The 20,036-nt window shown below is 22.5% G+C and overlaps 7 protein-coding genes across 7 annotated transcripts; 5 read left to right on the plus strand and 2 right to left on the minus strand.

The window, feature by feature from the left end:
- Nucleotides 1-1,738: 1,738 nt before the first annotated feature.
- On the plus strand, nt 1,739-2,605 carry PY17X_1124200 (ribonuclease H2 subunit A, putative; the record flags this gene model as incomplete). The annotated part of the gene is made up of 1 exon (XM_722136.2): nt 1,739-2,605. The coding sequence occupies one exon, from the start codon at nt 1,739-1,741 to the stop codon at nt 2,603-2,605; it is 867 nt and encodes a 288-aa protein (XP_727229.2).
- Nucleotides 2,606-4,774: 2,169 nt separating this feature from the next.
- Nucleotides 4,775-6,259, plus strand: PY17X_1124300 (hexokinase, putative; the record flags this gene model as incomplete). The annotated part of the gene is made up of 1 exon (XM_724785.1): nt 4,775-6,259. One exon carries the CDS (start codon nt 4,775-4,777, stop codon nt 6,257-6,259), a length of 1,485 nt encoding a protein of 494 aa, XP_729878.1.
- A 1,532-nt stretch (nt 6,260-7,791) lies between these two features.
- On the plus strand, nt 7,792-8,771 carry PY17X_1124400 (conserved protein, unknown function; the record flags this gene model as incomplete). The annotated part of the gene is made up of 2 exons (XM_724786.1): nt 7,792-8,576; nt 8,717-8,771. The coding sequence occupies 2 exons, from the start codon at nt 7,792-7,794 to the stop codon at nt 8,769-8,771; spliced, it is 840 nt and encodes a 279-aa protein (XP_729879.1).
- Nucleotides 8,772-9,781: 1,010 nt separating this feature from the next.
- PY17X_1124500 (conserved Plasmodium protein, unknown function) lies at nt 9,782-10,575 on the minus strand (the record flags this gene model as incomplete). The annotated part of the gene is made up of 3 exons (XM_022956520.1): nt 9,782-10,171; nt 10,266-10,424; nt 10,519-10,575. 3 exons carry the CDS (start codon nt 10,573-10,575, stop codon nt 9,782-9,784), a joined length of 606 nt encoding a protein of 201 aa, XP_022812412.1.
- A 1,024-nt stretch (nt 10,576-11,599) lies between these two features.
- PY17X_1124600 (CPW-WPC family protein) lies at nt 11,600-13,381 on the plus strand (the record flags this gene model as incomplete). The annotated part of the gene is made up of 9 exons (XM_022956521.1): nt 11,600-11,681; nt 11,808-11,831; nt 11,965-12,020; nt 12,138-12,154; nt 12,408-12,535; nt 12,688-12,718; nt 12,946-13,021; nt 13,136-13,216; nt 13,340-13,381. 9 exons carry the CDS (start codon nt 11,600-11,602, stop codon nt 13,379-13,381), a joined length of 537 nt encoding a protein of 178 aa, XP_022812413.1.
- Nucleotides 13,382-13,757: 376 nt separating this feature from the next.
- Nucleotides 13,758-15,746, minus strand: PY17X_1124700 (uncharacterized protein; the record flags this gene model as incomplete). Its single annotated transcript, XM_719651.1, has 1 exon — nt 13,758-15,746. The coding sequence occupies one exon, from the start codon at nt 15,744-15,746 to the stop codon at nt 13,758-13,760; it is 1,989 nt and encodes a 662-aa protein (XP_724744.1).
- Nucleotides 15,747-16,543: 797 nt separating this feature from the next.
- On the plus strand, nt 16,544-16,804 carry PY17X_1124800 (anaphase-promoting complex subunit 11, putative; the record flags this gene model as incomplete). Its single annotated transcript, XM_719650.1, has 1 exon — nt 16,544-16,804. The coding sequence occupies one exon, from the start codon at nt 16,544-16,546 to the stop codon at nt 16,802-16,804; it is 261 nt and encodes an 86-aa protein (XP_724743.1).
- Between the last annotated feature and the right edge of the window lie 3,232 nt (nt 16,805-20,036).

Below are 20,036 nucleotides of genomic sequence, written 5' to 3' on the forward strand. Positions count from 1 at the left end.
TTAGCTAAAATTATCGCATAAAAATTATTATATACTTTCTGATGTCACTAAAAATATCTTCTTATAAACATGTCATTATTTAATATCTTTTAATTTATTATTGTTTTTTTCTATATATAGTAATAATTTTTTTTTTTTTTTTTTTTTTTGGGGGGGGGGAAGGGAAGATGAGAAATGGCGGAAATATATCCAAAAGTGAACACTATACATACTTGGTTATATGCTTTTCAATAAATTTTATTTTTATAGTTGCTTATTGACATGTTTTATTTTTGTAATTATTTGTTGACATGTTTTATTTTCTTTAAGTTGTAAGAGTTTACCATAAAAAGTATAAGCTTTTTTTTTTTTTGGTATTTGACTAAAATGGTTAAAAATGTTTATATATTATATTCCCAGAGTTCAAAACAAGATAATAAATAAATAAATAAAATATCTCTTAAAAAAATTGATAAAATTATTAGAGTGTAAATAATTTTAAAACAGTTTATGTAGCCATACATTACGTAGCCATACATTATGTAACCACCTATTATGTAACCACCTATTATGTAACCACCTATTATGTAACCACCTATTATGTAACCACCTATGATGTAACCACATATTATGTAACCACCTATTATGTAACCACATAATATGTATATGGATACGATTCCAATTTAAGAAATATTATATACTATGGTTATATAATAAGAAAATATTAATACATACTAAATTTGAGAATTGAATAAACAAAATAGGATATACTCCTAAAACCCAACACATACATGTGTATGTACATATTGATGTGTGCTAAAATAAAAGAAAGAGATCTTTGTTTTTTTTATTATTTTTTATATTTTACTTGCCTTTCTGATAACCCAGTATAAAAATAACCAAATATATACACTGCTTAATGTGGAACATATATATTAATAATATAAAATTAAAGAATCTTTATAAATATAGATAGGCATATGTATAAATTTGCCATAAGACATACACTTAACAGTGTTATAACAACAAACCCTCATTTCGTTTATTTTTAAAGTGGTGAAAATAATGGTGAAAATAATGGTGATAATAATGGTGTTATTTGGCATTTACTAAAGATCTCACAATATGAACAATATTTTTATTTTTATTTTTATTTTTATTCTTTTCTTATTCTTTCTTATTCTATTCTTACATTCCGAATTAATGTGTCTCTCGAAAATTTAAAAATAAAAAAATAAACACATTTCCAAAGACCTTGAAAAGTGGAAATAATATGCATGTTCGAAGAGAATTATTATTTAAAAGTAAAATAATAGCTTAATCAATTATAATATAATATGTGATAAAAAAAAATAATAAAAAAAAAAAAAAAAAAAAAAAAAGTATTTTTTTTAAGCAATATTATATTTATCGCTAGATAGCTATTATCATATAATTTTTTGCACATATATCAATGCCACTCAAGAGTCATTTTAACATTTCTAAAAAAATACACACATACTTTTATACTAATCATAAGCCAATTTAAGCATTTTTTATAATTATACAATTATATAAGAAAAGAGAATGAAGGGAAAACATTTTCATCAGCAATGGCTTACCTCCTAAATTTGTAGAAAAATAAAAAAAAAAAAAAAATTAAAAAAATCAAAAAAATTATAGCTTACATAAGTAGTCATTTAATACGTATAAATAAGTTTATTATTTTATTTTTTTTGATTTTTTTGATTTTTTTGATTTTTTTTTGTTATTTTCTCAAATGGAGCCTATAGTTATTGACAATTTATACGAATTTGGGAATGAAGAAGTGAGATTGGGAATTGATGAAGCTGGAAGAGGGCCTGTGTTAGGGCCTATGGTTTATTCCGGTTTTTATTGTAAAAAAGAAGATGAGAAATTATTAAAAGAAATGAAAATAGATGATTCTAAAAAGATAACCGAACATGATAGAGAAAAAATGTTTTATAAATTAAATAATTCTAAACTTCCATTTGCATGGAGAGTACATATATTAATGCCACAAGATATCAGTGCAAAAATGTTAAAAAAAGAAAAATATAATTTAAATGAAATATCACATGATACAGCCATATCTATAATTCAACATGTTTTAAGTCGAGGTTGTAATTTAACTGAAGTGTTTGTAGACACAGTAGGTAAAGCAAGTGTATATGAAGAGAAATTACAAAAATTATTTCCAAATATAAAATGTGTTGTTAAAGAAAAAGCTGATTCTTTATATCCAGTTGTTAGTGCTGCATCAATATGTGCTAAAGTTACACGTGATTTTTTAATAAAAAAATGGAAATATGAAGAACAAATTATTAATATAGACAAAGGATTTGGATCAGGATATCCAGGAGATCCAGTAACTAAGAATTTTTTAAAAAATAATTTCGATCCGATTTTTGGATTTCCAAGTATTGTACGTTTTAGTTGGTCAACTGCTGATACTATGTTGGAAAATTTAGGAGAAAAAATTGAATGGTATGATGAGGAGGAAAGTAATAATTCAAAAGCTATGAAAAGAAAAATTCCTTTTGATTATAGCAAATTACAAAAACCTTTAATTAATAGATCACAATTTTATGCAAAAAATGGACTAGATCTTGTTAGCAATTTATAAAACTTGATACAACACAATGGAAAATATCTCTCTTTAAATTTTATTGCTCTATTTGGTCAATATATATTCGTGTATTATATGTGCACACAATATGTATAATTATGAACATTTGAGGAAATTGTAAAATTTCCATATTTTTTTATGTCCTGTTCAGGTAATAAATAAGCCAAAACAGGAATTTAACGTTTTTTTGGTGACTATGCAATGTTTTTTGGTGACTATGTAATGTTTTTTTCCCCATGTTTTTTGGCCATATTTTTGGCCATGTTTTTTGACCATATTTTTTCCCATATTTTTTTCCCATATTTTTTTCCCATATACTTTTTCCCATATTTTTTTATGCTAAATTATAGTAAACTTATTTTTTTGTCAAAGGACAATAAATTTTTAATTTATTAAAAAAAAAGAAACTGAAAAAATTACATTTAATGTGTAGATTAACATAATTTTGTTTTTTTTTTATAAGAAAAATAAGTTAAATATAAAAAGGAGAAAATGAAAAATTAAGACCGTTCCTTTATACAGTATTTGGGTTACTATATGAATAAAAAAAAAAAAAAAAAACTACAGCATGAACAATATGAACAATTCGAATATTATGCATGTTTTTTTCGCTAGCTATATTTTTTATTACATTTTTATGAATGTTCATAATGTTTAGTTATTAATGCTATTTTTAATGGTATATTAATTCTATATTAATACCATTTTAATGCTATTATTAATGCTATTACTAATTCCACTTTAATGCTATTACTAATGCCATTTTTAATGCCATTTTAATGCTAATTTGATGGTAATTATTTGTTTTTAATTTTTAAATATCAAGCAAGCTCTATAATAAATTATTGTGCCATAATTTACAAGGCCAAAAATGTATTACAAAATATTGTGCCATAATTTACAAGGCCAAAAATAAATTATAAATTATTGTGCTATATATTTTTCTCCATAATTCTACACAATATTATGTTACAAATTAATATGTAATTAAAATGAAGATAATAATATAGGTATATATTTTTTTTTCCTTATTTTTTATTTTTTTCAAAAAAAATAATTTCGTGAAATAAGTTTTTTTTGTCTTAGTTTATATTATATATGCATCAATTTTTTATGCTTCATATATATATAATGCATAATATATTACTATATATAAAATATATATACATGTGTTATTTTCCTTGTATGCATATTTCATAATTATATAATGCTCCTTTTTTATATTCCCGCCATCCGCTTATGTATATTTCATATATACATAATAGTTTTATGCTCTCTTTATTTATGTTCGTATTATTTTTAATAATTTTGTTTCACCCATAAAATAATTTTAGTAAGCATTTTATTATTATTTCCTTTGGGTATTTATTATGCATTCACTATATTATGGTATTTACAATATTTCGGTAACTTTTTTTTTTTTTTATTTTTTTCTCGCAATTTTTCACATTATTTTTATTTTAAAAATAAATTTGTAACAATAGCATACATAATAAATAACATAATTTCCTATTAGATACTTCAAGTGTTTAAGTCATATTTTTTTTTCTCTCAATTTTCGTTGTTTGCTCTCTACATAATATTTTTAATATCTAAAAAAAGCAATTTGGAGAAAAATTATTTATTATGCAATTATATATATATAATATATAATTTCATCGCAAAAATAAAAATTAAATTAATGTATATCTTCATATTTAACATTTGCATTTAGGCAAAAATATATGCGAAGCTCTTCTAAAATATTGTATAAGAGTTTTCGCTATTTTTAGTTTTCTATAAAAATTATATATTTTTGCATAAATTAGAGTTTACCAATTATTTATAATTGTCACAAAAAAAAAAAAAAAAAAAAGGAAATACAAATGTGGCAAAAATAATAATTCCCAAAAAAGTGAGTCAAAACAATTTTGATTTAGTTTGCTATATATGAAATGCATAGATAATAATAAAATATATGAATAAACTATTTTGTAACGATTTATTATTGAGCTTAATAGTTTTTTTTTTGAAGATACATATTCTACATAGTATATATAATAGTTAGAAGTAAAAATTGTGATTTTGAGATTTGCTTCACATAAATTTATAAAGGATATATGTTAGTAGGAAAATAAATAATAAGAAAATAAGTGAATTTATATTTTGAATGTATTTTTTTTTAAAATGAGTGAATATAATTTAAAGAAAGATGATGATTCTCCGTTTTATAAATTGGATACAATAAAATGTGAAGTTCCAATAAATTCTGAATTTAACGATAGGATTAATAAGTTTGTTAATCAATTACGAATATCTTATGGAACATTAGAAGAGTTTGTTGATAATTTTGTTTATGAATTAAAAAAAGGTTTAGAAGCACATCGTAGACATCCAAATTTATGGATCCCACATGAATGTAGTTTTAAAATGTTAGATTCATGTATTTCTGATATACCAACAGGGCAAGAAAGAGGAACTTATTATGCTATTGATTTTGGAGGTACAAATTTTCGAGCAGTAAGAGCATCATTAGATGGAAATGGAAAAATAAAAAGAGATCAAGAAACTTATAGTTTAAAATTTACTGGTACATTTTCACATGAAAAGGGTTTATTAGATAAACATGCAACTGCTTCTCAATTATTTGACCATTTTGCTGAAAGGATAAAATATATTATGGGTGAATTTAATGATTTGGATGATAATAATGAAAAGAGTGTTGGATTTACATTTTCATTTCCATGTACTTCACCATCTATTAACTGTTCTATTTTAATTGATTGGACAAAAGGTTTTGAAACAGGAAGAGCAACTAACGACCCAGTCGAAGGTCGAGATGTTTGCAAATTAATGAATGATGCTTTTATTCGATCTAGTGTTCCTGCAAAAGTTTCATGTGTTGTGAATGATGCAGTAGGAACACTAATGTCATGTGCATATCAAAAAGGTAAATCTGCTCCACCATGTTATATCGGAATTATTTTAGGAACAGGTTCTAATGGTTGTTATTATGAACCAGATTGGAAGAAATATAAATATTCAGGTAAAATTATTAATATAGAATTAGGAAATTTTGATAAAGATTTACCATTATCTCCAATAGATTTAGTCATGGATTGGTATTCAGCTAATAGAAGCAGACAATTATTTGAAAAAATGATATCTGGAGCATATTTAGGTGAAATTGTTCGAAGATTTATGGTTAATGTTTTACAAAGCGCATCATCTAAAAAGATGTGGCAATCTGATAGTTTTAATTCTGAATCAGGTAGTGTTGTTTTAAATGATACAACTCCTGATTTTCGTGAATGTAAAAAAATAGCTAAACAAACATGGGATATGGATTTTACAGATGAACAAATTTATGCATTAAGAAAAATATGTGAAGCTGTTTATAATCGATCAGCAGCATTAGCAGCTGCTGCTATAGCTGCCATAGCAAAAAGAATCAAAATTATTGAACACTCAAAATTCTCATGTGGTGTTGATGGCTCATTATTTGTAAAAAACGCATGGTATTGTAATAGATTAAAAGAACATTTAAGAGTTATTTTAGCTGACAAAGCTGAAAATCTTATTATCATACCAGCGGATGATGGTTCTGGTAAAGGAGCAGCTATCACTGCAGCTGTCGTTTCGCTGTCTAGCAACATGAAGCAGCTCCCATAATGCAAGGCAAAGCGAGGCGGAGAAGCAAACAGAGCGAAGCGGAGAGGCAAACAAGGCAAAGCGGAGAGGCAAACAGAACGAAGCGCGAGTCTCACATTGCCGAGATTGGGCAGAATGAAAATGTACTAAAACATTTTAATGCACACAAGCTTTTGATCTAGAAAAAATGTCATATTTGAAATTTTTCCATCATTTTATTTTAACCCTTAATTGCGCCAATTTTTTTTTTTTGGGAGATGAGGGTTGTTGGCAATGGCTTTTATATACTAACCAAACCCCTTTGCGTTTTTGCATTAAATTAATAAATGTTATGAAAAGATGTACCATATTATATTATATTATATATATATGTATTCCTTATATCTAATATTCTTTGGCTCATGTGCATATATTTATTTATGATATATCACTATAATACATAATGAGTCCATTGATATGTATATAAAACATATGCATATAAAACATATGCATATAAAACATATGCATATAAAACATATGCATATAAAACATATGTATATAAAATATATGCATATAAAATAAAATTTGTGTGACTATATGCGAAGAAAAAACAGACTGTTTTATTTTTTTTTTTCTTCTTTTTATTATCATATGCTTTTTAATAGAAATTTAGGAATTTAAACGTTAGTTAGATTTAAAAAATGTTATTAATATTTATTACATTAATTTGTTATTCGAGTGTGGCTATATATATTTTGGTACAAAATATTTTCCACAAAATTATGATTTATTCATGTTCATAATTGTTATTACCATATTGGTGAATTGAAGGGGTATCTGAAATATGTGCAGATATATATAGTATATTCTTAAAATTATAGAATCAGTATGGTTAGTATTTATTATAAATAAAAGAGTGCTATTTGCATGACCTATAAAAAAAGGAGCGAGTTGAAATATAAACATCAGCTGATAAGAATATAAATTGTTTAGAAGTATACAATTTTACTTCTCTATGTTATTTATTTTGCTAAATACCATTTTTATATATTAATTAAAATTTTTGCAAAATCGTTGGCGACTTTTACAATAAATACGTTCATGCATTGCATGTTGAAAATGGGAATATAAATAAGTGTGAGTTGTGTTTTTAAATTTGAACATTTTTCCTATTCCGCTGTAAAATATATATGTATGTATATTACATTATATTACACTATGGGGACTGCACATTTTTTGGGATATTATAAATAGTTCCTATTATTGACCCTTCGATTTTTGTTAGAACGAAATACAAGTTTTGCATAATTTATGGATGATTAAATATTTTTATTTTATGGATTTCTTATATGTATGGGAAAATATGATATGCACATATCTACATATTTTATCGGCAAAAAAAAAAAAAAAAAAAATATGAATAGATTTTGGTTCCCTATCTCTTTGTTAATTTCATTTGATATGAATGAATAATGAAGAAAATATATTTATTTTTTAGAAAATAAAGAATTTCATTTAAATTAATTTTTTATTTTATTATTATAAATTTTGATTTTTTTAGCTATTTTTGTTAAATGCCTAGAGGTGGACATAAAGGTGGATTATTTCCTGTTAGTGGAATAAAATGGGGTATGTATGAGCGAGTTAAAAAAAGAGGATTATATCATAATAGAAGAGAAGATATATTAACACCAAGATGGGGATATAGATATGAAAATAGAAATAAAAAATATTTACCTGATGGAACATCAAAATCTTTTGATTCGGATGTAACAAAAGCTTGGCCTCAAGAAAAAAAACAATGGAATAATTATTATACAATTAATGAAGGTAGATATATATGGCCTAGTATATGTGCATATAATCCTGATATTAAAAATTATATTTTAAATGTTTTAGAGGATAGTCAAGGTCGACCATTTAGTGGAATTGGATTTGATAATGTTCAAAATGATTATATAAAAGACCAAACCAATAGTAACAATGATAATAATTTAAATAATATTAACAACAATAATAATAAAAATAGCTATTTGTATAAGCTAGCTAACGAATTTAATAATACTATATATCCACAAATTGAAGTAAATTTAAATAATAAATTAAAAAGAGGAAGAATTCAAAAATTATATGATATTATAAAAGAAGAAAATATTTGGAAAACAACACAAAAAATAAAAACAGCACAAACTGAAAATGTATTTCCATATGTTGATGATAATGCCACTTTAATAAGAGAATTACCACTCTCTGAAATTTTGTATACAAAAAATAATTTAAGATTAAAAGTTAGAAGACATCCAAAATGGATGAATGTCCAATTTTTGAAAAAAAAATTAAAAATACCTTACTTGTACAGGTAATTTTGCATTTTTTTTTTTTTTTTTTTTTTTTTGTCAATTTTGGCTATTCATAAAATTTTATTAATTTATTATTATAACATACATTTTTTTCCCTACACCCTTCTTTTTTTTTTTTTTATTTATATACCTTTTTCAGGAGAAGAGTTTCAAGGGAAGAATTACAAAAAAAAGAACTTGGATCTTTTTTTTAAAAATATCCAAATGTAAAAATATTAAAGAACATGTGTGTAAATTCAAATAAATTAATAATTAAAAACAAAAAAATATTTTCTTAGAGTCTTGTAGTATTATTTTTTTTCCTCCCTGTAAATAAATTCGAACAAATCATAAACAAATAAATTGGGGAATATTCAATAAAACGTATAATAATATTTGCACTATTTAAAAAAAAATAGAGAAATTAAACATAACAAGTTTATATATATATATATATATATATATATATATATATATATATATATGGATGTGTGTGCATTTCTTTTTCTTTTTTTATTATACCGTCTATAATATTGTAATAACCCAAAGGTTCCTAACCCATCATTTTTTTCATTCGAATTTGTTTTTCATTTTCGGGGCAGACTTCCTGCTTCTTTAGTTGTAAATAAGTTTTATAAAATGGTTTTCCTAAAAAAACGAAACGACAAAATAATAATTTATTTTTTGTGCTCATTGGTTTATTCATCTTTATAAATATTTTTTTAATGTTATGTTGTACATATTCAAAATGGTGTTTCATATTTTATATTTTTTATTTTATATTTTATACTTCACGTTTAATATTTTTTATTTTTTATTTTTTATTTTTACTTGTTTTCTACCTTAATATTAGACAAGCCCATATTTAAGCTGCCCTAACTATTTAGGGCCCTTTTCCTTATAAATAAAAAGTATAATTATGTCTACTTATATTATTTTTCTTGTCTTTAATAAACATTTTATATATGTTAAAAAAATATGTATAGTGAAAACATTTCGTAGTCTCATAGTGTAGAGATTTAAATTTTTCTGTAAATTTTACAAGAATTGTAATAAATTAATGAGGCAATTTATTTCTAATGGTGAAGATTTTTCTTAAAATGTTATTTGCTTTCTGAGATAAAATTATAAAAATATGTATATGCAATAAAAATATATTATACTATTCAGGAAATATATTTATAGATATATGAAAAAATACTTTTATATTTTATTGTCTCATAGGTTAAGAAGTTTTTATATCTTCCTTTTCAAATGTTTCATCATCTGATTCCATATATTTCAAAAAAAGTGATGAATATGATTGATCTCCTTTTTGTTTTAATTTTCGAGTTTTATCTTTTGCTTCTTTTAATGCATTTGCTTGTTTTTCTTCTAACATTTTTGTTTTGGTTTCATTTTTTATCATTTTTTCTTTTTCTAATTTTTGAACATATAACAATAAATCTCGTAAAGGTTCAGATATAATATTAGGATAAATATCTATAATTCTTTTTTTTGTATTTGCCTTAACATATTCATAATATTCATGCAAAGGATGATCAACATGTAAAAATGGAAATTTTATTAACAAATCATTATCTAGTTTTAAATAAAATTCTACAATATCACTTTCCTACCAAAAGAAGTTTAATAGAAAAGATGAAAAATGTATGCTTTTCGAGCATTTCATTTTATTTTACCTCATTTTATTTATTTCATTTTATTACCAAAATTGCAAATGTCGCTGTATATTCAATTATAATATGCTCTCTTAAGGTTTTGGGTAAATATTTTAGTTTTTCCGTACTAGAAATATAAGATGAAAAAATTGGCTGTCTTTCATTTTCGTTGAGATTGTTGTAGTAACTTAAAGAAGTTTCATTGTTCTAAATGTTGTCAAAAATAATAAATAAAATAAAACGAATATGCATAAATGTTATATATAATGATTTATTTTTTTATATTTTTATTGTATATTACATTGAAGCCATTTAAAATTTCAGGTGGGGGCTCATTGTTGAAATAACTTTCATTCATGTTAACATGGCTTGAAAAATATCAAAATTATTTAGGTGAGTTGAGATGGGAAATCTTTAATTTATAATTAAGCATTTATATAAATATGGAAAAATAAAAAAAGTCAAAGAATTAAATTTTTTTTTTTTATGTGTTAAAAATATTATGAGATATATTTTTTTTATTAGTCATTATTTTATCACTATCTTAATTTTAATATTTTATTCCAAATATGATCACAATACTAATTATATTTTTTCCCTGAAATAGATTAAAAAGAAAAAAAATGTAATTGAAAATGTAATCGAGAATATAATCGGAAATATAATCGAGAATATAATCGGAAATATAATCGGAAGTAAACCTATATAATAATTCAAGACTTATAATAAATAGGTGAAATGGCACAATTCAAATTTATGTTATTTATTAGGGTTTGCAAATATATTCTAATGAACTATTAAAATATATTATACAATATAAATGCAAAAAAATTTAGGTATTTATTATCATCATTATTTCGTTTTATTATTCTATATAATTTTATCAAAAGAAAGTTTACAACTATTTTATTTTTATGTATTGCCATTTATTATTTAGCTAGCTACTTATTTTTTTTTTTTTTTAAGCTGATTTGTACATACACATAAATGGCTATAATATGCCTCAATTTCGACCTCCCTCAAAAAAATAAAATAAAGTGATGAATAATAGTGGTAGTAATAATAGCGGTAGTAATAATAGCGGCAGTAATAATAGCGGCAGTAATAATAATTGTGCACACAATGAAATATTTCTCAAAAAGAGACGATAATTTGTTCATAAAAATATTTGATGTGTAACATTTTCATATACACACATATATGAGTATAATTCGTTTCATTTTGAGTTTTATTTATTATTTCTGTTATTTTATATTACTCTATCTGTCTAATTTAGTTCGATTTCGTTTGATTTTCTTAGAAAACCATACTTAAATTTTTCTGTCTTGCCTTTGTATTTGCATCACTTTTTCTACATTTTTTTGTTTAAATTTTTTATTAATATGAATAAAATATTCTACTTTTTTTTGTTTTTTTTTGGGCTTTCTAATTGTATGTTTCCATGGACAAAAAAGAGAAAGGCGGGTAAAAAAATTATGAAAAAATTATGAAAAAATTATGAAAAAATTATGAAAAATATAAATTGAAAAACCCAAAACAATGTAATACTCACTTTCTATTTCATGAATTTCTTTAATTCTTACCTTTTAGTGAACCAAATGATGATAATAAAAGGTTTGTTCAAAATGTGTTTTTTTTTTTTTTTTTTTTTTTTTACATTGTTCATATTTATTATGACTATTTATGATTTTTACCTGCATTGTGCATAAAAAAACAAGCATAAAATATTAAAACTTACTTTTTAAAGATATGTCCAATGAGATAAAAAGGAAGTCTGAATCTTTGCCAACCCAAAAGGACATTGTACTATAAATTATTTCCGTCTTTATATTTTTATCTTTATATTTTTATCACTAATATGTTTTACTTGTATTAATAAAATATTTTATTTTTTTATTCACACAAAAATCTAAATCAAAGGCAAACCAAATACACAAGTAAAATGCAAAAATAAATAATTTATGATTTCTTATTTTTTTTTTTTGTGGATTTCCTTAAATGGAAATAGTGGCTATTATTAAAATTATTTTTGATTAATATTCACATGATTACATAATATATAAAAATTTTGTTAGGGTATTATTTTTATGGGTGTATAAGAATATAGAAATATATGTACATATAAATTAATTCCCGATTATATATATAAGTACATGATTGAATTTCTTTTATAAAAAAATATTTTAACAGAATAGACAAAGAAGTTATAGATAATTTAAATAAAGAAATAATTAAAGAACAAAATATAATAAAACACAAACCTCATGTATGTTCAGAGCCTTCTTATGAAAGGGACTATTCTTATTTGTGTCCAGATGGTAATATCAAAATAGAGAAAAACTAAAGATAATAAAAATTGAAAACTAAATTTTTTACTATTCAAATCATGTTCTTTTAAGGTAAAATATATATATATCATTTTTTTTTTTTTTTTTTTTTTTTTTGTATTATACATCAATATAATATTTAGATTGGGTAAAAAATTCTAGTGATCAATGTTGGTAAGTATGTCCCATTGGTGATAAAGATTTTTGCCATTTATTTGGCATGGTTTTGCTATTTATTTGAGATTGTTTTGTTATTTATTTGGCATGGTTTTGCTATTTATTTGAGATTGTTTTGTTATTTATTTGGCATGGTTTTGCTATTTATTTGAGATTGTTTACGTTTTGATTTTTTTTAAACAAAATTTGGACATTTTTTGTAAATCATTAATCGAATAAAACAGGGGCATAGATTATGATGGACATTGCGAGTCCCTTAAATATTTCCAAGATTATACTGATGACGAAAAAAAGGAATTTGTAAAGCTATATCAAAAAAAAAAAAAAAAAAAATAAAAATAAAATAAAAAATAAAAAAAATAAAAAATAAATGCATATACATACATATGCACATATCTACATCCCAATTGGTAGGAACTCAATTGTTGTGTATCTTGGCCAAAGTTGAAGAAGACATCACATAAACAAAAAAGAGAAGATACTTTAAGAGGATCAGTTAGATCAAAATATTTATTTTATATTTTAGACATAATTTTTTTCCCCAAAAAATATATATGATGAAAAAATATAATAATTTTTTTTTTTAAAATCGATTTATTAACATTTAAAATTTTACAGATAAATCCAAATAACGGATTAATTGTTAAACCAAATAAATGAATCCCACAAAACAAAAAATGGCTATCAAATTATATATTTTTTTTGAATTTTTAATATTCTGTTATTTTTATATTTGTTATTAATTTTTTGTGATAAAACATATCAACATGCAAATATGCACACAAACACACATGCCCACATATACGTAGATACGCACATATGTGGTTAGAGCCATTTATAAAATCTATAACAACAATATGTACATAATAATATTATTTTTTTCATTTATAAAAAAGTGATATTAAAACGTTACAACAAATTTACAAAAAGTTAAAAATAAAAAATTAGACATATCTTATTTTTTTTCTGAAATTATCAAGTTATAGTATGTATGTAGATAGACATCTATAATTCACTATATAATAAAATTCTATGGTTAATTAAAATTTAGTTTCAAATTAATTTTTGGCTGAAATTTAAAAAATGGAACTTTTCCAGGATTTTTCTGAACATCAAATGTGTCTCGATCATTTAATAATCCAAAAACTAATGTCAGCATTCCTAAATCATAAATAAAATAACTTTGAAGATTTCCATATCCACTTTTTCTAATTAGTGATGTTAAGGTCAGATTAAAATTTAAAGATGGGCTAAGCCATTTCACCAACCTCGTTAATTTATTTTTATTATTCTCATCATTTTTTTTTTCATTTTTTTTTTTTTCAAACATTTTTTTTAATGGGCTTTTATTTAATTCGTTATAATTATTCATAATAGTCTCTAGTTTTTCTTCAAATTGTTTTACAAATTCATTTAACGATTTATCAAAATTTTGTGTTGCATAATTTTGATCAGTTTCTTCATTTGGGTATACTAAACTTTTGATATCTTCTTTAAGTTCTTTTAGTAGTATATTTTTAAAATATTTTATTTTATTATTTTTTTTATTTTCAATCAATTCTTTTTCACTTTTTATATAATTATTATTTAATATAATATTTTTTGCTTTATTTAAATATATATCTTGTAAATTTAATAACTGTTTTAACATTTGTTTATATATTAGTGCTTTAAATATATTTTCCAATTTTTCCATTATCACATTTTTTAGTTTTATTCCTGTTTGATTAAGTGTTAAAATATGGAAAAAAAATAATGCACCTTTTAATAATTCATTAGACAAATATCCGTAATTTTTTATAACACCTCCATTAATTATATTTTGTTCATATTTAAAATATATAGAATCAAAATGATTTAAGGTTTTATTATATGCTTCTTCTATAGCATATATATTATATACACATTTTTGATTAAATTTAGAAAAATTTTTAAAACTACCCATTTTGGTTATTTCCTTTTCTACATTATCTACTAAAAATTTATATTTATGTAGATTATTTTTTTGTATCATATTTAAATCTATTTTATTTTGTTTCATTAAGTATATATTATTCAAATTGTTAAATTTATTTTTTATTCCCGTCACAAAATTTGAAAAAATATATTGTGATTGTTTGCTTTTATCATCATTCAAATCTTCTAAAAGAACAAAATATATATGCACATTTTTTTTTCTTTCATTTAGGCATTTTAAAAATAGTTCGATTTTTGATGGAAAATTAAATATTACGGAGTTTGTTTTCAAATCAGTATTATTACCATTTTCATAAGTATTACCCGATTTACCATTTTCATAAGTATTACCCGATTTATCATTTTGTATTCCTTTCGATTTATCATTTTTCATTCCTTTCGATTTATCATTTTTCATTCCTTTCGATTTATCATTTTTCATTCCTTTCGATTTGTCATTTTTCATTCCTTTCGATTTGTCATTTTTCATTCCTTTGTCATTACCTTCCCCTCCATGCTCTTGTGATGTCTCGTTTTTTTCAAATAATTTTTTTAATTTTATGTCATCCCTAGATAGAGGTATTATAATGCTATTTGTTGTTTCAAGGATAAAATTTATTAATCTTTCATAATTATATATTATTTTATTACCATTATCTAATATTTCTTTATTTTCTAATATATCTAAATTCAGTACAACATTAAAATTATTATTCTTATCATATCCAAACCATAAATCGAACTTTTGTTTAAACCCTAAATTTATGAAATTTGTATCCAAACTAGTAGTATCATTTGATGTATCTGTGATAGGAGGAATGTTAAATAAATTTTCTAAAATTTTTTTTTTGTTATATCCTGAAGCTCCATAAAAAGAATAAATATATTTATTTTTTAAGCCCACATTGCTGTCTTTTGTATTATATATTTTTCTTAAATTATTAAGTTTTTCTGTATAATCTTTATCTGATAATAAATTTATGTATTCATATTTTTTTATTTTTTTCGCATATGAATTTTGTGCGCAAATTAAAACAAGGTAAAATAATATTAGGTAAATATTTATCATTTCAAAATCTAAATAGTTTTGCTCCTCATTTGAAATAAGTATTTGTTCAATCAAAAAAAATAAATGTATATATTTTTTGTAACCCTTTTTGTTTTGTATTTATATTTTGCGTATCTTTAAACTTGTACTTTATATAGCTAATATTAGTACTCATGCTACTACGCGATTTTTATTTCGCTAATTTGTAAAATATACTCAATATTTATAGCCTTCTTTTTCATATCCAATTAATTTCCCCTTTTCGAAAACCTTCAAAAATCCGCAGTTATATTTACATTCATAGTAAATTTTGTTGTGAATTTTTCTATATTTTTTTTTTTTTTAATTAAAAATAAAAAAATATGACGAAACGCTAGCGATTTTTTTTTTAAACATTTTTTTCTCAATATTTTTTTTGATGCGAAACTTTGGCGTTTCAGCAAAGAGTAATATAGGAACATATACATACAATATATATTTTTATTTAATTAATGCTATATTATGATATGTGTTTATAATTAAAATAAATTAATAATAAGTATCTTAAATACATGGGAATGAATAGTAGCTAGCTTGTACCTATATGCACATTGCAAACAAATTATGAACAAGCAATATATTTAAAATGCATATTTAATTATAGCTAATTAAAAAAATATATATTCCTTTCATAAATGTGTATCTAGCTATCTAATAAAAAAAAAAGAAAAAAAAGTTGTATAAAATTATGATATGTTCATGTAAAAAGTAAAAATATATATATATATATATATATATATATATATATATATATATATAACAAATATAATATTAATAATATGCCCAAAGTAACCGTAAAAAAAATTCATGCAGTTGCAAGATGGAAATGGATTGGATCATCAGTTGATAATATATGTGCAATTTGTAATAACTCCTTAGAAAATACTTGCACAATTTGTATAAGACCGGGGAATAGCTGCCCTCCAGCTTTTGGAAAGTGTGGTCATCATTTTCATTTACATTGTATGGAAAAATGGATAAGACAAAATAAGTTAACGTGCCCATGTTGTCGAGCAGCTTGGTATTACAAAACACAGTAATTATAGTTACGCGAATTTAAAGGTATATATTTTAAAAACCCTAAACCGTGTGCAAATGATATATACAAACATATGTAGCATATTCTATATATTGAATATTTTTTATTTGTTATACCAAATAAGCATATATATCCAATTTTATATATATTTTTAGGAATTATGGCTAGCTACAATTATACACATATGTACATATTACAAGACATGTATGCTTAATTTGTTAAGGATACATTTTGCTTATTTTTTTAAGTGATACACATTTTGCTTACATCATTTTTAATTATGATTTTAAAAAAAAAGGAAAACAAATAAATTTATTAACTTTTTTAGTAACCTCAAAATTTATCAACCTTAATTTTGACATCAAACAAAATATATATTAAAATTAAAAATGGGAAAGCATTTCAACAAAAATTGGTTTCATATTTATTTCTCTACTTTTTTTATGCCAAGCTAACAAATATAATTCCATCTTATAAAATATACTTTACCCATAAAATGTTTCTTTTATTTTGTAAACCTCCTTATCTACACTTGCAATATTTTGATTTGATTGGATGTTTATATTACTAGTATAATATAACCATTACAAAAAATAGGATTTGGTTTTTCAAAAAAAAAAAAAAAAAATACTATAGATATGTTGTTCCCAAAGCAATGTAGATAAAATGATATTATAGTTTGCTTTTGCTTTATTACCAAAATTTGTAAGCTTCTTCTCGTATTTTAAACATGTCAAATAATGTCGCATTTTATTATGTATAAATAAATCGTTTATTTTGCAATATTTTTGCAATGTGCTTGTAACATATACCTTCCCTTTGTGTGTAAAAGGAGGAAGACACGTGAGAAGATGGGAAGAGGAAAAAAGGGAAGGCGGAAAAAAGTGAAAGAGGAAAAAATTGAAAGAGGAAAAAAATGAAAGAGGGGAAAGGGGGCTTATTTAATATAGATATATAATGCAATAAATTAATTAAATGGTAATAATAATTATTTAAAATATGATGAAAGATAAAGGCTTAAAACAATAGTCTGCTTACAATGGATATATATATATACATACTGATGGGCATGTGAAAAATTATGTTAAAAAGCTGAGTGAACTCTATTTTATATACACGAACTAGTTTGTCTATAAGTGTGTAAATATATATATACATACGTAAATACGAATGTGGAACGATTATTTTATCTATTTTTTTATATATGTTTAAAAATTACTCATAAAATTATCGTACAATACTCCATTTTTTTCGCCATATAATTTTGGTGTACGTTTTCAGACACTTATAAGACAAATAAATACACCAAAAAGAGGAAATAAAAAAAAATGAATATATAATATACAGTATATATAATACAAAATATACATATTAGATGCACATTTTAAGCCGTGGAATGATGAAAAAAAATAAAATAATAGAAATAATAAAAAAATGTATAATGTGAAATATATTTAAGTATACTAGCAATCCAATTGTAATATTTTATGCATAATAATACAGTTTATAAATCTCAAATTTTTTTTTTTTGTGTGCTTATAGTGCATTTTTAAAATTTTAATTTTTATATTAAATAAAATTATTAAAGTAAAAATCAAAAAATAAAAATATATAAGAAAACACAATAAAATATACAAACTAGCATACTATATATTTATGAACATCTTATAATTTTTTTCACACAAAACGTGGAAGTTAATCATACATAAAAATCCTATAATAACTTATAGTTACAGTTATTTATCCAAAACTTTTTTTTTAAATTAAATAAAAAAAAAAAAAAAATAGGTAAAATAATAAATATACTGAAGTAAATTTACATGGAAAATGGTACACGAAGAACAGTTAAATAAATGAATAGGCAGATGGACGAATAAGAAAAGATATAGCCCCTATATATATACATACATATATACATGCATACGTACATGCATACGTACATGCATACATACATACATAATACATATACGCTACTTGAATATATTAAATATTTACATAAAGACAAAAGTTCTTTTCTTTTATTTTATTTTAAAATGGCTTTTATATATTTATTTTTAGATCGTATTTGTTATTGTTAATAGACATTTTTATACAAATATATAAGTAGAATTTAACATAAATATATTTTAATACTTTTTCCAGACATTGCATTTTTAACGATAATCTATTAATGTAATTCCTTTTTTTTTTTTTAGTAATACTTGGTTTGTTAAAAAAAAAAAAAAAAAAAAGAAATTTGAAAAATATTTTTAAGCCCCTTTGATTCGAACAGTATAGTTACATATATGTATATGTGTAAAAAAAAGAAATAAAATAAAAAGCTTAAATACAAAATAAAAATATTTATATTAAAATAACAAATAAATTAACTATATTTATATTTAGCCCCAATAGTTATATGCATACAACATAAGTTACACCTTTATGTTGGTCTAATCTTAATTAAAAAATATTTTCACTATATATATTAATCAGTAAAATAAGCTATGCACATATATATATATACATAGTTATACATAATTACATTAATAGTGTTGTGTCAAAGTATTTCGAAAATATTTATATAATATATATATTTAAGCTAGTATTATATGGGAAATAACATTATATATTTTTTTTTTTTCAAAATTTGCAATATTTTCATTTTTGCCTTTTCGTGTGTTAATTTTGCTTTTTCTCCTTTTTCCTTACTCTCTTCTTTATTTTATTATTATATTTTTTTTTTTCTGTTTCTTTGATAAATGGTGAATGCATAAATTATACATATGAAAAATATGCGGTGTGATACATATATGGATATTCCAAGTATGGTTTAACTTTTTATTTTTATTTTCTGTACATTCAGATTTTTTTATTATTTTTTTTTTTTTTTATTCATATATTTGAGTACATCCAGCCAAAAGTCATAAATAATCCATACAATCACTTGTTTTCTTTTATGTGTTTTAATTTTTTTTATGAACATACATAAATGTGTTTATGGGTAGATAAGTTAAACATAAACATATTAATATAAAAGTTGGCTAGTTTATTATTGTTTTTTTCTATAAAAAATAACATTTAAATTATAGCGTGTCCTTTTATAATATTTTATTTTTTCATATAATTTTTGAGCTCCTTTTTATTCCATTTTTTTTTTTTTTTTCACCCTTTCGGCTTTCGATCTTTTTTTTTATTGTTTATCTTTCATAATATTTATAATTTTTTTATTTATTTAATTTTTTTTTCTTTTG

Source organism: Plasmodium yoelii (assembly GCF_900002385.2).
Source record: "Plasmodium yoelii strain 17X genome assembly, chromosome: 11".
Classification (NCBI taxonomy): domain Eukaryota; phylum Apicomplexa; class Aconoidasida; order Haemosporida; family Plasmodiidae; genus Plasmodium; species Plasmodium yoelii.